Raw genomic sequence first — 18,900 nt, 5'->3', positions numbered from 1 at the left:
CTCTCTCTCTCTCTCTCTCTCTCTCTCTCTCTCTCTCTCTCTCTCTCACTCACTCACATCTTCCATGAGACTGAAGGTGAGCTGCTGCAGGGCCCTGGCGGGGCTTTATAGATTTCACGCCTGGGAGTGTGTACAGCTGGGCGCAGGAGCCTGGGACAGTATCCCTTGCTCCCCACAGACTTCTGCTCAGCCATTCCGTCCCCAGGCCATCTTGGCACAGAGAATATGAAGTGGCTAATCCCACCTCTTAGTCCATGCCCACCAAACCCATGTCTCCCTGGGGTGGATGCCAGCCAGGCTTTAGGTGCTGGCTTCGGAGTCTGTTGGCACCGGTTTGCTCAGACCCAGACCCTGGGCAGTCAGAGGAATCAGACCCAGGAGGGGAAGTGGCCCGGGGGGAGAGTGGGGTGCTGGGAGTGAGGAGGAGGGGTCAAGGTCTGCCCCAGAGCTGATGGTGAGCTGGAGGTGCCTCCTGTTCAGAGGCAGAAAAGGAGCTCAGGGTATCTGCTGATAGGTCCGGAGGGCTGGGGTATGGGGTGAAGGTGGGAGGGGTCGCCCTCGCCTTTCTGCCACCAAAAATTAGTCCATGGAGGAGCACTGGGCTGGGGTCCTCCCGGGGGCGGGGGTTGATCAGGGGCTTCTTTCCGTGCAGTGTGGCAGGAGTGTCAGTGGCTATTGACACTCCTCTGTGTCAGCAAGGGCAGCCACCGACCCGTCTGTCTGTCCCTCAGACCCACAGCCAAACTTGGGAAGTTAATCTTGGAGTTGGGCCTGGATGGGGGTCTGACTTGCCCTCCATCCTTCCACACTTTGTATCACCGTCTGAACCTGTTTTCCTTTTATCGCTAAGGCAAGGTCACGAGCATCACTGGTTTCTTAAGTGCTCTCAGGATGGTTTCTTGAGACCATACTTGTGGGTGGCTGGTGCAGGGGTGTCCAGAGGAGGTCAGCGGGCGGCGAGCCCTCAGCCCCTGCCTCCCTCTGTCCCACAGGCGCGGGCCCAGGCGGAGGCCCTCCGCATCAGTGATGTGCATTTCTCGGTCAAGCCGACCGCCAGCGCCTCCTCGCCCAAGCTGCATTCCAGCGCTGCTGTGCACCGGCTCAAGAAGGACATCCGCCGCTGCCACCGCATGTCCCGCCGCCCCCTGCCCCGCCCAGACCCCCAGGGGGGCAGCCCCGGCCTGCGCCCGCCCATCTCACCCTTCTCTGAGACGGTGCGCATCATCAACCGCAAGGTCAAGCCGCGGGAGCCCAAGCGGAACCGCATCATCCTGAACCTGAAGGTGATCGACAAGGGCACGGGCGGAGGCGGCGCCGGGCAGGGGGCCGGGGCCCTTGCCCGCCCCAAAGTCCCCTCACGGAACCGCGTCATCGGCAAGAGCAAGAAGTTCAGCGAGAGCATCCTGCGCACGCAGATCCGCCACATGAAGTTCGGCGCTTTCGCGATGTACAACAAGCCCCCGCCCGGCCCTCTGCCGCCCCCGCCAGCCACCAAGGCCGACATCGCCGCCTCCCCTGGCCAGGGGCTGCTCCTGGCAGCTCCCAGTGCCCCGTACGACGCCCGCAGCTCCAGCTCCTCCGGCTGCCCTTCGCCGACCCCGCAGTCCTCCTCCGACCCGGATGACGCGCCCCCCAAGCTGCTCCCCGAGACCACGAGTCCATCTGCCCCCGACTGGCGGGAGCCCGAGGTGCTTGACCTGTCCATCCCTCCCGAGGCGGCGGCCACCAGCAAGCGGGCGCCTCCCGACGTCACTGCGGCTTCCAGCCAGGCCCTTCCCGCGGCCCCTCAGCCTGCCGGCGCCGCCTCAGAGCCCGAGGCTGGAGACTGGCGCCCTGAGATGTCACCCTGCTCCAACGTGGTCGTCACCGATGTCACCAGCAATCTCCTGACGGTCACTATCAAGGAATTCTGCAACCCTGAGGATTTCGAGAAGGTGGCTGCTGGGGTAGCAGGCGCCGCAGTGGGGGGTGGCAGCAGTGGGCAGAGCAAGTGAGGGGCTCCACCAAGGAGGGGGGTTTGGGGGGCCCTCCTGCCCAAAGTCTTACTCTTGCTCCCGCCCCCGCCCCCGCCCTCAGACAACCCTGCCTGTGCTTTGCTTGTTTCAAATGGCTCGGTGTTGACCCCGGGATGGGGCTGGGCAGTTGGAGCCCCCTGAAGCCCAGTGGGAGGGGCGGTCCTGGAACGGGGTGGGGCTAGGGTGGGGCCAGGACACTGGGAAGTCCTCCCTCTTGTCTCTTGCCCCCTCCCTGCCCAAGCACGGTGGGGCCTGCTGGGTGGCTCCTGGGGAGCCCCGGAACTCGGGGTTCAGCTGCCCCCGCCACATCCCATCTCTCCCCAGCTTGCTTCCAGCTCTCGCGCACAGCATCTGATTTCTCGGTGCTAACCCGGCAGCTGCTGGGGCCCCCTAGGGGACCCCTTCCCAGCATGGGCACCGTCCCTTTCCTTCCTCCAGATGCCTGGGAAGGAGGGGCAGGGATGGGAAAGCCCGGACAGAGGTTGAGGTGAAGGCGGCCTTGGCCCCTCCCCCCCCCCACACCCACGAGGGCGGCAGGAGCAGGGCCCACTTTCGGACGAGACCCAAGCAGGCCCCCGTGGGCCTCACCCACCCATCTCTTTCCTCATCCCGCGCTCAGAGGCGGGAGGGACTGGCACGGACCTCACCTGCCACGGCCTCCCAGCATCTAAAGGCCCCTCAGTTCTCGACCAAAGGTGCTACAAGAGCCTGCTGCGCGGACTTCCGTTTGCGCATGCGCCTGCCGTCCTGGGCGGGTCTGCGTGGATCCGTGTGTGTGTTGGCCCCTGGGCCCGGCTCTCGAGGCTGCGCCCTTTAGGGTTCCTCACAGTAAGGTCGTCAGATCGAAGGCCTGGAACCCTCCCTTGCCATCAGCCGGGCCTGGGACCTGGCCGAGGTCTGAGGAGTTTGCTGTGGAGGCCGATCCTCCCAGCCCGCGTGTGCAGGGGACACGCATCCCACGCCCTTCTCCTTTGGGGCGGTCAGACGTGGCATGGTGGGGACCGAGGCAGAGGGGAGACCCCCGTCCCAAGCTTCCTCTTCCTCCTGTGTGTTCGGGGGGAGTAGGAAGCCTGGACACCGTTCCGAGGGTCTCCGGCCCCCTCTCTCTTGCTTCTGACTGCCCAGGCTTTCTCACAGCCCAGCCGGCCTGAAGCAGCTCGAGACCTCTGGTGCCCTGGGCAGCTTCTCTTTCCTCTGCTGCCAGGGAGCTGAGGTGTCCATGCCAGTGGCAGAGACCAAAACCCCAGTTTTAGGCTGGGCACTGGGAGGGCAGGGTGGCCGAAGCGGGGGGGGGGGGACGGAAGAAGGGGCCTGTGTCCTTCAGGAGAGCGGGCACGTGCGGGACCAGGGGTCTGGTGAGCAGGGGGGACAGCCCTGCTGGCCAGCCCTGAGGCGCTGCCCGGACTCAGTTTGCCATGAGTGGCGGGTCCTTGCACGTGGTTCAAGGTGGCTTCCTGGTGTGTGGGCTGAGAGCCATGATGGCAGAAAGGGAATTCCAGTTCGGAAACGAACGCCTTGGTCCTAAGCACGGGAGGACTGTTTCTTACGAATCTCCCCGCCAGGGATTGTGGCAGGGCCCCTAACCCTCCCTGTCCCAGGATGTAGAACGGGGGCCGTCACAGGGTTTGGGGGACTGGTGCTCCTGGACCCCTCCCCCCCCCGCCCTTTGTGTTGGCTCTGTGGCCGTCCAAGTGCCAATTGGCTTCCCCCCAAATAAGGGCTGGTATTTCTCCTCTGTCCTTAGAGGGGATTTCCCCCCCCGACCCCCACCCCAGGTGAGTGTCCACCTGGGTGCCAGTTACAGGTGTTTCCAGAGACCATAGAAATGTGTTTTCCTGAGAGTCCGTGTCATTCGTGACTTTTTTTGTAAAGAAGTTGTGTTTTCAGAGGTGATTTTATGACAGGAAAGTGAAAGAATTAGTTTTGCAAAAAACAGAAAAAAAAAACACAAAAAAAGAGGGGAAAAAAAGAAATAGAAAAAAATATTGTGGGATTCCTATGGGGTTTGGGGGGGGGGGGAGAAAGGGATATTTAAAGAAAAACTAGTAACGCAGTGATTGCACAGGTGAGGCGGCAATGTTAGGAACGTGGATAGAGGCCCAGGCCCAGCTGGGAGGCTCCCAGGCACAGCAACTGCCCTCCTTCCTTGGCCCGAGGCAAGGTAAGCCCTCCCTCCTGCGCTGGGCCCAGACTCCACACCTGTCCCCGCTTGAGGAGAAGGATGACCCCTGATCCCAAGGGAACTTGCCAGAAGCTGCAGGGGCCAGGCAGATAGAGCTGAGATTAGGGGACGTAAGAGTCAACAGGGGTCCCACCATCACCGGGACCCATCGTTGGTGACTTTCTCCAGGAAGGCTGGTGAGTAGGTACAGTTGGGTTCCTTGCTTTCCTCCATTTCTTTGCCAGCCTGTTGGGTGGGCCATATGGTCCCTCCACCGCCACCCCGTGGAGGAATCTCCCTCCCCATCGCCCCAATGACCAAGACACCCCCGAGCTTCCCTGGCCAGGTAGGGGATGCAAGCTTCAGGAAGACAGGAGCTATGGACTGGGAGAGTATTAGGTGGTGATCAGAGGGGGTTGGGGGTAGCTGTAGGGAGAGGGAGTGCCTGCCCCTTCTCTTTTCACAGGGAGGGTGCTGCCCTCGACCCCCAGCTGTGCAGCCCTGCCCCAGCCCACGCAGAGGCACGCATGCACACTGCTCCCAGGTGGGTAGCTCCCCTGAGGGCCTGAGTGGGCACCTGGTCAAGCGCAAGCGGAGCCCTCCTTACCTCTCTCCCAGGGTGGCTCTGAGCGGGGTCCCACAGCCCCCCAGCACACACTTGCACAGATCAGCCTCCCATGGGCCCTTCCTCCCCCATTGCTGCTTTTCCATTTGCCTATTACCAAGCAGAAGTTGCAGTCTGGTTTGCTTTATTTTTATATGTGAAATACCCCTCAAAGCCGAATCTTCTCCCATGTTCAGTAGTGGCTGGGGTCATCTCCCCCTGATGCCACCCTCTCCCCACCCCCATGTCATAGGAAACAGATGAGGTCTGGTGTCTCTGGTTTGAGGTGGGAAGTTGGGACCCATTCCTGTCTCATTCCCCTCCCAGATCCTCAGTTTGCCCTTCTGTGAAATGGGTGTATTGGGCGACACAGCTTTTTCATAAAGCACTGCTGGTGTCCAGGCAGCTGCTGAAGATTAGGTGGTGGTCGAGGTTGCTGGCACTGGGGCCTCCAGCCTCCCACAGTCCTGTTTCATTCTCACCCTGCAAAGCGGTCAGGGTCAAAATGGGCTTCAGCCTTCGTCTGCTCTGGAAAGAGGTGATGATCAAGTCCCCAACATCAGTGTGAGGCAGGCAGAGTGGGAGGGGTCACCCCACTTACAAGACCAGGAAACTGGGGCTCTGAGAGGCAAAGCTGCTTCACTGGAGCGAAAAGCCCAGCTGCTCTGGCCTTTTGGGGGAAGCCTCTTTAAAAGGTGGGGACCTGGGCCTTGGAGCCACTGCAAAGCCAGGGGGTACCCCTGAGCCAGGCGGTCCCGGGTGAGGAGTCAGCCCAGAGGAGGAAACCGTTAGCTCGGGGAGCTGGGCTGCCACCAGCCTTTCTAGCCTCTGGGTGGACCCAAGTGGACGCACCGCCTTTTCTACCTTTGGGGGTTTTGTTGGTTGTTTTTGGTTTGGTTTTTTTTTTTTGGTTTTTTTTGCACTTGGCCCACGCTGGACAGTGGAACCCGCCTGGTCAGTTCCACTTCCAGGCTCCCATGCACTAGCCCAAGGCAGCCTCTTGAGGGCTTGTATGGTTTAAGGAATCACTTTTGAAAAAAGAAAGAAAGAAAAGTGTTTAAAGGTTTTCGTTTTGTCTCTGTCTGCATCTCCTCTCAGATTCAGAAAGCCCAGAATTAGGGGCTAAAACTCTAGGAGAGGGGGTGTCCCCAGCCTGACCCTGTCTTGCTGATAGTCACCAAGACTCCAAAATAGGGGGGACAGGCTGGGTGGAGACTGAGGCACCCACTTCCCAGGCCTGTGGGGTCCCCCATCCCGCCTTGAAGGAGTCAGCACCCCACTCCAACAGTGACTGAGCGCCTACTGTATGCAGAGCTCTGGCTAGGCAGAGGGGGGCTGGTGGTCTAACAAGGGACCCCCTTGCAAGAGGCCACAGTAGAAGGAACCAAGGGTTCTGGGTCTTCCCCCTGCTGTAGGGCGGAGTAGAGATGGAGACTTCTTGTTGTTGGTTTTAATTTAAAAACACAAAGGCCTAAAGAAATGTATCTTATAATTTTTTTTAATTTTTGAAAAGCTCATTTAATGAATTGTGCACGAATGAATTCTATATATATAAAATATACATATATAGCTCTATATTTGGGGAGGGGCACTGTCTCTTTTTTCTCTCTCTCATTTTAAAAATGAAGTGTCGTTGCCTTCGTCTGTGGTTCAACCATCCAGCTCCCAGCTGGCTAAACTTTGCCTCCAGTGGTTCAAGGCAGGAAACTAGTAGGGTGAGCAGGAGACCGGAGATGGGGACGCCGCCTCAGCGTGGGGCTGGGTCCCCAGGCCACAGGCCCCTCTCCCAAAGGTTGACAGGTGGAGAAGACGCCTTGTGTTGGGTGTGGCTTTTGGTTCTGTCGTGCCGGGTTCGGTTGTTTCTGGGCCGGGGGAGGGGCGTCTGTGCTGATTACTCTGTCTTGTATGTTTCGTTCTGCTGCTCTTCAATATCGTATCAATGCCAGGAAAGGGGCACGAAAAGCCTCTTTTGCCCCCCCCAAATAAATTGTCACATTCCGAAGCTAAGGTCTAGCCCCGGGTCTGTCTCATTTCTTCCGGCTGGGACTGTGGTCTTCAGAAAGCTCAGGCCATGCCTCTCCTGGTGCGGGTGCAGCGAGGAGAGGGGGCCCCTGGCCCTCAGCGGTGGCAGGCCAGCGCTCCAGCCAGATTCTAAGCTCCCCGCCTCCCACCCCACGTCCACCTCGTGGGGAGATGGGCTTGAGGGGAACCCCCTACACAGGTAAGCTGCGGCACGCGCTGCTTCTTGGAACCCGGAGACTACCTGGTCAGCGGGCACGTGGGAGGGGTGGGGCTACCGCCACTGTCCGCCCCCCAGTTGGAGTCACAGCACCCGCAGAGAGGGGGCCCCGGGAACTGGATCCCTAGCCAGCCAGTCATCACAGGGCCTGGGAAGGAGCAGGCCAGGGTTGGGGGCACGGGCTACCCTTGTCGGTAGTAGCCCTTGCTAACAAGCTGCTGCAGCTCAGAGAAACATCTGTTTTCTGGGCGCTCGTGTGCCTCCTCTGATGAGACGAGCAGCCTTGGGGAGCCCGTTGGACGCCCACAGGGATCCAAAAGCAGCAGACCCCGCAGATTCCCATGCCTTCCTCAAGGGTTTGCCACTCCGCCCATGTCCGTGAGCGGCACCTCCGTCCCTCCACAGCCACCCGTTTGCCAGGCCTGGAACAGGTGTCACCAGGTGTCGCCTTCCAGCCCTCCCCTTCCCCACCACCCTCACCCCCTTGTTGTGAAACCCCCAAGGCTCGCCTCTCAGAGGTCTCCCCACCCTGCACCCCCATCTCACCTGTCCTGACCCCGACTCCTTTGGCAAAACCTCCCTGATCTGCGGCACTCGCCCTGCACCTCCCCCCGCTCTTCCACATGATGCAGATGCCGCAGGGGCCTGGCAGCCCTGCCAGAGCCTTCAGGAAGCCCACTGCCCTGAGGATCGAGTCTAAAGTCCTCCCCACCACTCTATCCGGGGAGAGCTCCCCGCCTGAGCCCCCGCTCCGTGCCCCGTCTCGCTACGCAAGAGCCGCAGCTCAGTGCCTGGCACCTGGACCCTTGATTCGTCTTTTTCCGTCACCAAGCTCGGGTCTTCCTTACTAATGCGGTCAGTGAGGCTTGGGAGCGGCTGAGCGGTAGACATGGGGCACCAGTGTGACTCATCCAGCTGGCCCTGGTCAAAGAAGAGCATGTCTCTGTCCGAGACTGGTCTCCGTGCAGAAGCCGGGCAGGGAGATGGGAAGGTGGGTGAGGGGGGTGGGACCCAGTGTGGAGTCAGGGCTGACCTCCGTGGCACCTACTCCACGTGCACCCCTACCTTGCTTCCACCTTGTCGTCTTGCCTGGCTCAGTGCTCTGTTCTCCAGACATCCTCATTCGGTAGGTACTTAGTTAAGCAACAGCAACACTGGTGAGCACTCTCCCATCCCCCCCCCCACCCCTACCCTCCCAGCCGCTGCCTGCCACCCCTACCCTCCCAATTTCCTGCCTTTCATCTGGGTGAGGTTGTGAGGCAGGGGGCTGGGGCGATGATGAACCCCATCAGACAGGTGAGGAGGAGGGGCAGGGGGCTTGCCAGCGCCGCTCAGAAGCAGAAGAGTGGAACCCAGGTCTCGGGCGTGATGGATAGAAGCTTCTGAAGAGCCAGCTGCTCAACACAATACTTCGAGATACTAAAGAAAATAGAACATTCTTTGAAACACCCGACTGAGCTTCCAAGAGAGTAAAGAAATCCCCGGGGACCAAAAACAAACAAAGAGGAAGCCAAAATCAGGGTGACAAGCAGATGCGGATCCTTAGGCTGCCCCGCAGGGTGGGTGGCACGGGGACAGGGGTGGGGAGGTGTTGGCCTTGGCCTATCTTGGTAACCAAGAAGCTTGGATTTCACATCTATGTAGGGATGGGAGACAAGGCCTTGGGCCCCTTCCAAGAGAGATTTGGAACTAAGACACCTGAGTAAAGCTGGACCCGTATCCTCAGTGAAAGAGCAAGTGGGGAAAAAACAAAAACGAAAAAAAACATCCTTTTGCAAAAAGCAGAAGGAGTTGTCAAAGAAGTTGGCTCATTTTTGGCTCTGTGGGAAAAATAAAAATGAAGTCTCTCTTGAGAAATTATAACTGTAGACCTTCCCTCAGACAAAATTTGAGGTTTGGATTTGCATTGCCCACACAGTCCCAGAACTCCTAAGTCTGCAAATTAATATAAAAAGCAAATGTGGGGTGAGTTATACCCACAGAGCATGTCCCTCTCTGGAGGGACATTCCCATAGTAAAGGCCACGTGGGATACTCACAGATAAAACCGTTGTTAACATGAGCTCTCAATCCCAAATTACAAAACATACAAAGGAGCAAGCCACAAACAGCAGAAAAACAAACAGCATATATAGAATCCTGCATCTGACGTGTTATTTTCAAACACACGTCGAAGATTTCCAAAAATGATCATGAATATCATGTAGTAGGACATAAAGCAAGTCCCAATAAATTTCAAGAAGTTGGTATCACAGATCATGTAGAAATTAGAAATCAATAGCAAAATTATAACTAAAAGACAAAACCTCGTGTACTTGGACAGTAACCCAGATCTCTCATTCACCTACATCTTGCTCCTTCCCCAAACGTCTGAAATCTCTTTAGAACAATGAGATTCCAGGACGGATGTAAAGCTGCTAGTAGACGGCAGTCACACGGGAGGAGCACAGCCAGTGTGAGTTGAAACTGGGTGGGAACAGGTCCCTCCCTGGTCTCTAGACGGGATGTGATCATTAGAGCAAAAGACCGAATTCTTCTCTGTCTCTTCCAAAAATGAGCTCAGTGTGTGACAAAGACATGAGCCTGCATTTAAATGACAGCCGTCAGCCATCAGCCTTTATGAGCCAGAGGGTCTGGGAAACATTTATGCAGAGCCAAGGTGGGCTGATGGAAATGGGACAGAGCAGGTGGCAGGGGTTCTCAGTGCTGTGTCATAATGCCGAGGCCCCCTGCCGACGAGCAACATGCTCTTTTGGGGTGGACTTGGAGGTCCCTAGGGGTTCTCTGTTAAGGCTCCGATACTCCCATGTGCGAGCCAGGAAATAGGACACACTTTGGAAGAGGCACACGTGGACTCTGTCCCCACAGGGACTCATTACAGTGATTGTCATCTCACTGGCTCGCTCCCTAGGCAGTCCTCGCAGGCACTCAGCTCGGTTTCCAGGCAGTAGCGTCCTGAGGCTTGCTGCCCTTCCCATCCCTGGCCCCCTCCCTGGCTCATCGCCTGCCTGCCTTTCACAACTCAGGCACTGTGAAGAGACCCTTGTCCAGGTTCAGGTGGCCAGGACACTCCCCTCTCAAGGCCTCGGTGTTCCTCGGCATTAAAAGAGGCCAGGACTCCCTGCTTGGCACGGTTCCTTGGGAGGACTGAACATGATGGGTCAGAAAGGGTTTTGTTCAAGCACCACGTGGGTAAGAAGGGTCATCTTCCCGATCTATGTAGCCAGAGTCAACCACTCCTCTGACTTCCCGCCCCGGAGTTCTAGCCTTCTGCTCACTAATTCTGGATGCCCTCCTCCCGTGTAACAGCTTAACAATGGTAGAAAAACAGTGGACAAGTCTGAGCTCTGCCAGCTGTGTGATCTCAGGCTGGTCAATCACCCTCTCTGGGCCTCTGTAACCTCTTCTGTAAAATGGAGGAGAGGGCTTCCCCTAATTGTCTTTTCCAACTTAGAATGACTCTAAGGATAACTAATGCATACAGAGTGGACTTCACAAGGACTGACTCATTAAATCCTCACAATCTAGAGAGCACAGTACCCACAACATATAGATGAGGGAACTGAACTCAGAAAGGCAAAGTAACTTGCTCAAAAATCCCTACGTGGTAGACGTGGGGTTTGAACCCATGCAGTCATACTTACCCACCATACCAGCATCCTCCCTGTGTCGCCTAGTAGGTGAGGGCCCAATCACTGGAGCTGGACTGCCTGCCTGAGTGGGACCCTGGGCACATTGCTCATCTCTTCTGTGCCTCCGTTTCCCCATCTATAAAATGGAGGAGAAGAGTAATAACTCCCTTCCTCGTGGGATTGCAGGGAACTCTGCTGAGGGCTCCACGGGCCAGGCTCTGAGCTGCCCACTGGAGTTTCATTCCGGCCTTAACCCTCCCGTGGTACAGCCAAGGAAACTGGAGAGACAAGTTGGGTCACTTGCTCCAGGCAGTGCTAACTTGTGGAGCTGGGACTGAAATCCAAAAGCCCCAGCTTCAACGTCCGTGCTTTCAACCACTCTGCTGCATCTCCACGTGATGCCCTCAAACTCCACGCTCAAAACCAAACTCCGGACTGCAAACTGGCACTCCCCACAGCTGCCTGACTCACCACCCTCCCTGACGGGGGCCTGAACCCTGCACCTTGTCTTTGACTCAGCCCTTCCCAGCTAGTCCCCAGCGTGGTGACTCACTGACCCCGGAATGGAAAAGCCACTCCGATCCCTCCCTCCTTCCTCAGCCCTGCTGCCCGCGCCAGTCCAGACCCCAAAGCTAGGGACAATGGATACCAAGTACCCCGCTTCCAAAGGGTAGCCTTGCAGAGGAGCTGGACAAAAATGCTCCTGGCCCCTCAGCCCTCCCAGGCAGTGGGGCTAAGGAGCCATGTGGGAGGTGGGGTTGGAGAGGGAACTGTCTTTAGAGACAGTTGGCATCACTCCCTAGCCTCAAGCCAAGTGAGGGAGCTTCAGAGAGCACGGGAGCATGGCATGTGTCCGCTGGGATTTGGGAGGTGAGGCGACTAGGGACAAAGGTGAGAGGCTGGCTTGAGTCCCCTGTTTCCACAAGGCAGGCAGGGACCGAGCTGCTTTGGGGACAGTCCGCACTCCCAGCATTTGGGGGCCAGGATGCAAGAATGTTTCCTGGGGTCCCAGGGGGAACCTTGGAGAAGGCGGCTGGTTTGAGGTCATTTTGAATTAGGATCCAGCCCCAAGAGGGTTGGGGTGGGGAGGAATAATAAGGAAGGTGCACGTGATCCTATCAGAAGACTTCATGTTGGGTGGATCCCCAGTGACGGGTGCTGAAGGGGTGTTGTGAGTGCCAGCCAGGGGGTGCTTTGCCCAGGTAGGAACTGCAGGTGGGACATCCCTAGTGATGCAGGCTCTTGGAGGAACCCACAAAAATGCCCCTAAGGAGAAAGAGCCAGGCCCCCAGGCACTCACCTAACCCACCTGAGAACATAGACTCTCCTGAGGACACCTGAACCGGCCAAGCCAGACTTACCTTGTTACCTCTCCCTCCTTCCTGCTTCAAGCTCCAGCCCTGGAGAAACCAGAGGCAACTAGTGGGGGAAAGGGCAAGGGGAGAGCAGACCAAACTGGGGTCTTAGAGGAAAAGCCCACCGTGCCCCCTCCTGCTATATAGGCCTTTGAATTTAAGGCAGACTTGAGCTGGGGGAAAGGAGAAGCTTTGACTAGAGCTTAGAGCTTTGCTATTAGACCCGACTATTTTAATACCTAAAAAATAAGATAAAGCCCAAAAGTGACTGAACAAGCTCTGAGATATGGCCAGGATCTCATCCAGAGGTAGGGAAGTTTGGGTCAACAGAACAGGCTAACAAGGCAGCCACTGAGAAAGGGTAAAATTCTTTCTGCCTGCTGCCCGCCAAGCACAGCTCATCCTGTGTCTCCCTTCACTGCCTCAGCCTCCTAACAGGCCCTTTTACTTTCTTCTCCTGTTCCAACCGACCCTTGAACCCCATCCTAGTCTACCGGGCTGAGGCCTGCCAGAACAGCCTTCCCTGCACCGTGCTTTCATCCAGAGAGACAGTCTATCGTAGTGGTCATGAGCTTGGGTGTCTCTCTTTGGATCCCAGCTCCTTGACTTGGAAGCTGAGCGACCTGAAACGAGTTGCTTAACCTCTCTGTGCTCCAGCATCACCATCTGCAGCATGTGGATCGTGATAGCAGCATGCCTATTGCACCACGGTTCTGTGAGTCTTTAAAGGATTACATATAAAGCCCTTAGGAACATAGTAAGAAGCATTTCAGTGTCAGTGATCATCATTATTCTCAGATGCTTCCTTCTTGCTGTGTAATCTTGGGAAAGTCCCTTTCCTTCCCTGCTTCTCAGTTTCTGTATCTGAAAAATAAATTGTGTGTGGGTACAATTTGCTTGTGGCTACAGCTAATGCTGGTGGCAGACAAAACTTCAGTGAGGAGAGAGACCCAAGCCTGGACCCACCCCACGGTGGACCGAGAAGATAGCTGGCAGGCTTGGCAGGCAGGAGTAGGGAGGGGTCCAGCCAGCAGGACTGCCCACTCTACCCTGGTCTCATGCCTTCTGCCTTCTTCTAGCCTCTAGGAGGGTCTCCCCAACCTGCCCCCACCTTCCCCTAGGGACCACCTTGGGCACCCAGTGCTAGATCAGGAAACAGATGGTTTCCTCACTGGTTCCTCACTGGACACACGTGAGCAGCCATCCAGGTGAGGTCCCAGGTACCCGTCCCCTTAGGCTCTAGCCCCATCACACGCCTCTGCCTGAGCCTGCAGTGTCCATCTGCCCCTGATCCGCCTTCATCAGGAAGCCTTTCCTCTTTCGTCCTATCTGTGGGCAGCACAGGACTGCCCATACCCATTTTACAGACTAAGAAAGGAAGGTTCCCTAAAACTCAGCTTTCCCGCCTCCAAGTGCAGGGTCTGCAAAATCCTGGGAGTCATCAAAAACCTGCCTTCTCTAGAGGAGCTAGAGTAACGGCCACCGGCCCTGAGGTTCCATCGTGCGTGAAGCAAATACATCCTGCACACAGGCTGGGTGCCAGTGACCCAGATAGGAAGCAGCCTCGGTCCCAGACCTCAAGAAGTTCTTGAACTTGTGGGGAACGCAAGTTACAGATCAGCGCAACGGAAACGGGCACTGGCGCCACCGGCGAGGGCGGGAGGGGCGCCGCAATGGCTGATGGGTTTACGCCGCTCCTGGGGTCAGGGAGACGCCAGGAGAAGGGGCGGCACTAAGCGGGGGGCGGAAGGAAGCTCCCAGGACGTTCTGCTTCCTCACGGGGCAGGGGCTGATTGACTCTTAGAGTGAGAACATGCCACAGGGGGTCTGAAAACGTCTGGGTTCAAATTCCAGGTGTACACCCAGTGACCAGGGGACCTTGGTCAAATTGCTGAACCGACTTTCTTATGTGTGAAATAGGGATGGTTAGAATACGGAGTTCCAGGGATGCCACAGGTGAGGATCTGGCAGGGTAAAAAGTACGGCGAGGAGGAACTGGGATCATTTGAGATGCTGGTGAGACAGTGAGAGCCCCGGCCCCAGCCCTTATGGCCTCAGAGAGAGGATGCAGCCTTATTAGGCAGCCACTCCACTGGTCCTTCTTAGCTGGGCCTGGACTCGGGCACACACGCTCCAGCCAACTCCCAGGTCCCCCATAGGGAGGACACCCGTTTCCTCCTTGTTTCTCAGCCCCTCCTGAGCTGGGAACAGATGTCCTCGCTTCCTGCCTGAGCCTGAGAGGTGGGTTGGCTCCTTTCGCTGCTTCCAGGGAAGTAACAACCCTGGATGGAACTCTCTGGGCTTCCCCAGAGAGGAAAGCTCTCTCTTCCGAGGCTTCTGCCCCTCCTCTCCGGTTGGGCTCCTAGTCCCAGCATCTGCTGCTAAAACAGAAACGTTGCTGGGCCCTACCGGAGCCCTGCTTCCCCCTGGAAGGCCCCAGTCTGGGATGTGTTAATGGAACACATATATGAGCCTTAGTCTGGATCATTCCCCAACTCTGCTCGGAAAGGGGGTGGGAGGGGAACGAAGAAAGGGCAGAGCAACTATGGAGGGAGGCACTGTACGTACCTGGGGAATCAAGGTAAAGAAGTAAAAAAGGAAATGAACATTTACTGAGCACCTACTACAGGCTAGGAATAAATAAGGAAGGGGGTAGCATGTACTGGGCATCTACTGAGTGCCAGGCATACTGAGTGCCCTGGGAATACAAGGCAGCATGGTAAGGACTGGTCCCTGCCCCTGAGTCCCTGGGAGGTTTCATATATGACATCTCATGTGGTCTTCTAATTCTCATAACAATCCTATGAGGTAGGTACCATGGCCCCACTTTTTAGATGAGGAAACTGAGGTGGCTCTAGTCCAGGGACAGCCCATCCCTGGGCAGAGACTGGGCCCTTGGGATGGGGATGTCCAGGATGGGCACAGGAAGTTCCCTTTGTCCTCAGCCCTCACCGCCCCACCCCCTGAGGAAAGGAAGTTCTTTGGCCCAGGAGCACAGCCCAAGAGGCGTTGTCTTCATTCACTGGGAGTTGGAGTATCCACAAGGGCCAGACCCAGAGACCCAGAGATGAGGATGACAGCTGGTCCCTGCCTTGGAGGAGCTCACACTCCTTCAGGAGACAGGTAAAGGGGGAGATCCTGTAGTAGAGGGAAGCCCGGGGGCTCAGGAAGCCAGGGAGAGAGAGAGTCACGTGGTACCAGCACTGAGGGAGTGCGATTTGGGGATAGTTAGGATGACTAACTGGCTGGATCTGCCCAGGACTGAGAGATTTCCTGGGACACAGGACCTGCAGTGCTGAAACTGGGTGAGTCGGTCACCCTAAGCCCTGAGATCAAAGTCTGGCTCTGCGTTGTGCCTGTGGCGGAAACTACCTAACTAGCACCCAGTCCCCCATTCTTCTAGCAATGACTTTATTATGGTCCGAAATTGCCCCCATACGATTCTACTTCCTCCCTCCCCTGCTTGCAGATCTGGTGTGCATGGACTTTACTAGGCTAGGGAAGGCAAGAGTATTCTTCCTCCCTTTACTCAGCAGAGCTAATAACAGAAGGCAGGAGGAATTTAGACTCGGTGGTGGAGGAGGGAGACAGTGAATTCCTTTTGGGGTCCCGAGACCAACTGTGATGGGGGCTGTGGTTCATCCTACCGCCCCCCACTTCTAAATATCCCCTAAGGAAGAGAGGCCCAGGGTACCTCAGAGGGGCTGCCCCCTGGTCGTGTGTGGAGAAGCAGATCTTCACGGGGGAAGGGGGGAGCTGTGGCAGCCTTGGAGGGCACCTTCGGGATGCATCACAGCTTGGGTTGGTTGGTTCGTTGGTTGGTCGGTTGGTTAGAGCAGTTTTCGGTTCACAGCATATCGAGCAGAAGGTATAGAGGTTTCCCATACAACCCCTGCCCTTATATATACACAGCCTCCCGCATTAGCAACGTCCTGCACCACAGTGGTACATTTGTTACGATCAATGAACCTACGCTGCCACGTCGTTATCACCCCATGTCCACAGTCTACGTTAGAGTTCCCTCCTGGTGCTGTACTTTCTACGGGTTTGGATAAATGGATATTGACATGCGGCCACCATCATGGTATCACGGAGAGTTTCACGGCCCTAAAAATCCTCTGCGCTCTGCCTATTCATCCTTCCCTCCCCCATACTCCCTGGCAACCACTGATCTTTTCACCATCTCCATTGTTTTCCCTTTTCCAGAATGTCACACCGTTGGAATCATACAGAATGTAGCCTTTTCAGACTGGCTTCTTTCACTTAGTAATATGCATTTAGGGTACCTCCTTGTTTTTTCATGGCTTTTCATTGCTGGATAATATTCCATTGTCTGGATATATCAAAGGGCATCCTGGTTGCTTCCAAGTCTTGGCAATTATGAACAAAGCTTCTGTGAACAACCGCATGCAGGTTTTTGTGTGGACATCACCCCAGCTTTTGAGCTGAAGCCACCCTCTTCTGGGGCAGTGCCCAATTAATGACTGGGCATGAAAAGGGTACTAGGGACTGGGCATTTGTGCCCAGTGCAAAACTTCCCTGATGGGCACTGTTGGCCCTGGAGCACCCAGTTAAGTTGACCAAGGCTTTGTCAGATCTGCATGGAGGTCTGAGGTTCAACCTTCCCAATTCGTCTTTCTCCTCTTTATTTTTCCCAGGTTTTAGCCCCCAGTCAATCACTTGCATGCCTAATGCCATCTCAGTGTGCTTCCCGAAGGACCCAACTAACACTCTTCCTCTGAAATCAATCCACAATCCACCCAATTCTCTCCATCATCATGACCTCTAAACCCCTCATTCCTCTCATCTGGATGGTTGCATGGTCCCTACCTGGTCTCCATGTTTCCTCTCCTATCCCTTTATGACCCAGCCCCCACACAGCTACCATTGACCTTTTACGAACACAAACCATATGGTGTTACTTCCCTGCTTAAAGCCCTCCAGTTGGGCTTCGAATCAAACCCATTACCTTCCCCTGGCCTGTAAGGGCCCACATGACCTCACCCTGCTTTCCTCTCCAGCTTCCTTTCTCCCCGGGAGTTCACTCTGTTCCTGGTATATATCAAACTCATTTCTGCCTCAGGACCTTTGCACTAGCTGTTGCCTTTGTCTAGAACACTCAGTCCTTCCCCAAGTTTCTACATGGCTGGCTTCTCAGGTCATTCAGGTCTCAGCTCAAATGCACGCCTTTTCTGACAACCTTATAAGTAATGCCCATCTCCTAACTCCCCACCCCACACACACTTCCTATAACTTTCTATCACGTCACTTTTAAAATTTCCCTATCGTTCTCATTACTATTATAAATTAACTTGTTTATTTAATTATTGATTTATTTACCGCTCGCCTCCCCACTATAATATAAAACTTGAGAGCTTCTCTTGTTTCCAGCTCTCCCCAGTGCCTGGCGCTATGCCCGGTCCAAAGTTGGTCTCCAAACATATATTTTGAATGAATGCCTCTATTTGTTCATTTAGGGCAGAATTCCCTTTCCCTAAGGATGGAATGAAAGTAAAGAAATAAAAACCTCAGAGACGTGAGCTTTAGAGGGAAAATGTGCGAACTATTGCAGTCTTATGGAAGTTCCCCTGCGAATCCTGTTCTGACCACCTCTTGAGGAATTCTGTGTTAGGATCAAGGGGGATCCCTCCCAGAGCCCCAGAGAGATGGGTTAGCCCCTGTCCTAATCTCCCCCCTCCACCTCCAGCAGAAGCCAGGGTTGCCCGTGGAGGAAACAGTTCCACAAACATTCACCAAGCAGCTGCCCTGGGCGTGGCCCCATGCTGGATGCTGGGGATGGAGATGAATCACGGAAGAAGGAGGGGGTGACCTTCCAGGCAGGGGACAGCATGAACAAAGGCAGAGATAGGAGACATTCTGGTGTTTGGGGGGAATTATGCACAGTTTGGTCCTGCTCCAGCCAGTGAGGGTAGGAGATGAGGCTGGAAGGGTGAGCCATGTCCAGATTACCAACCGTCTCATAAACCAAGAGAAGCTAACATAATAAGGCCCAACGTTTATTAAGGGTTTCCACGTACTCTTATTCCCCCATTTTACAGATTGCAGAAACTGAGGCACAGAGAGGGTGTCAGGAACTATCAAAGACCTGAGACTTTACCCTCTTTGGAAACTAGGTCATGCAACCGGTAACAGCTAGAGGCAGGGTTTGAACTAGGCCTTCTGGCTCCAGAATCCATGCCCTTGACCACCAGGTACTACTGCCTCTTAAGGAATTTGGACTTTATTCCACAGAGGGATGGGGATAGGGAGCCACTAATAGGTTTGTAAGTAGGAGCGTGACGTGTTCATATCATAGATTTAAAAAGTCATTCTCGGGACTTCCCTGGTGGTCCAGTGGGTAAGACTCCGTGCTCCCAATGCAGGGGGCCCGGGTTCGATCCCTGGTCGGGGAACTACATCCTGCATGTATGCCACAACTAAAGATCCCACATGCCGCAACTAAAGATCCTGCATGCGGCAACTAAGACCCAGCGCAGCCAAAAAAAAAAAAATTCAACTCCAGCCTCTGGACCCACTTATCCAACTGCTGTCCATCTCTCATGGAGCAGCTCACGTAAAGGTGGCACCATTTGGTACCCAAGCCACAGAAGTTTTGCTGCTCTTGGCAGCAGCCCCCTGTCCTGGTCTCCTCTGTCCTTCCAGGATGTAATGTGTGTGCTTCTGTCTTCACAGAACACACGTAGATGCACCAGGAGTCCCGATGCCTCACGCACCTGAAGGACCTCACCGCCCCCCCTACTGCCTGCCTTCACCTTCAGAGATCCCGGCCCACCTCTCCACCGGGGAGGCGCTTCCTCCGAGCTGTGCTGCTTGGCAGGTTTCCAGGTCACTGCTGCAATGAGTATTCACTCGCATGCACGCACATACGGCTCTG

General features: G+C 55.7%; 1 protein-coding gene across 1 annotated transcript in view; it reads left to right on the top strand.

Annotated features, from left to right (window-relative positions):
* CBX6 (chromobox 6) overlaps window positions 1–6,787 on the top strand; it is an 11,254-nt gene extending 4,467 nt beyond the window's left edge. The window contains exon 5 of the mRNA XM_027107686.1: window positions 993–6,787. Within this exon, the coding sequence (XP_026963487.1) occupies window positions 993–1,994 (1,002 nt within the window). The 3' untranslated portion in view covers window positions 1,995–6,787. The remainder of the gene's footprint in view (window positions 1–992) is intronic.
* The last annotated feature ends 12,113 nt before the right edge of the window (window positions 6,788–18,900 follow it).

Source organism: Aethalodelphis obliquidens, unplaced genomic scaffold (assembly GCF_003676395.1).
Source record: "Aethalodelphis obliquidens isolate GAN/ISIS:26980383/991018 unplaced genomic scaffold, ASM367639v1 scaffold8, whole genome shotgun sequence".
In the NCBI taxonomy this organism is placed as follows: Eukaryota; Metazoa; Chordata; class Mammalia; order Artiodactyla; family Delphinidae; genus Aethalodelphis; species Aethalodelphis obliquidens.
Note: the sequence above shows the minus strand (reverse complement) of the source record. Positions and strands in the feature narration are given on the sequence as shown.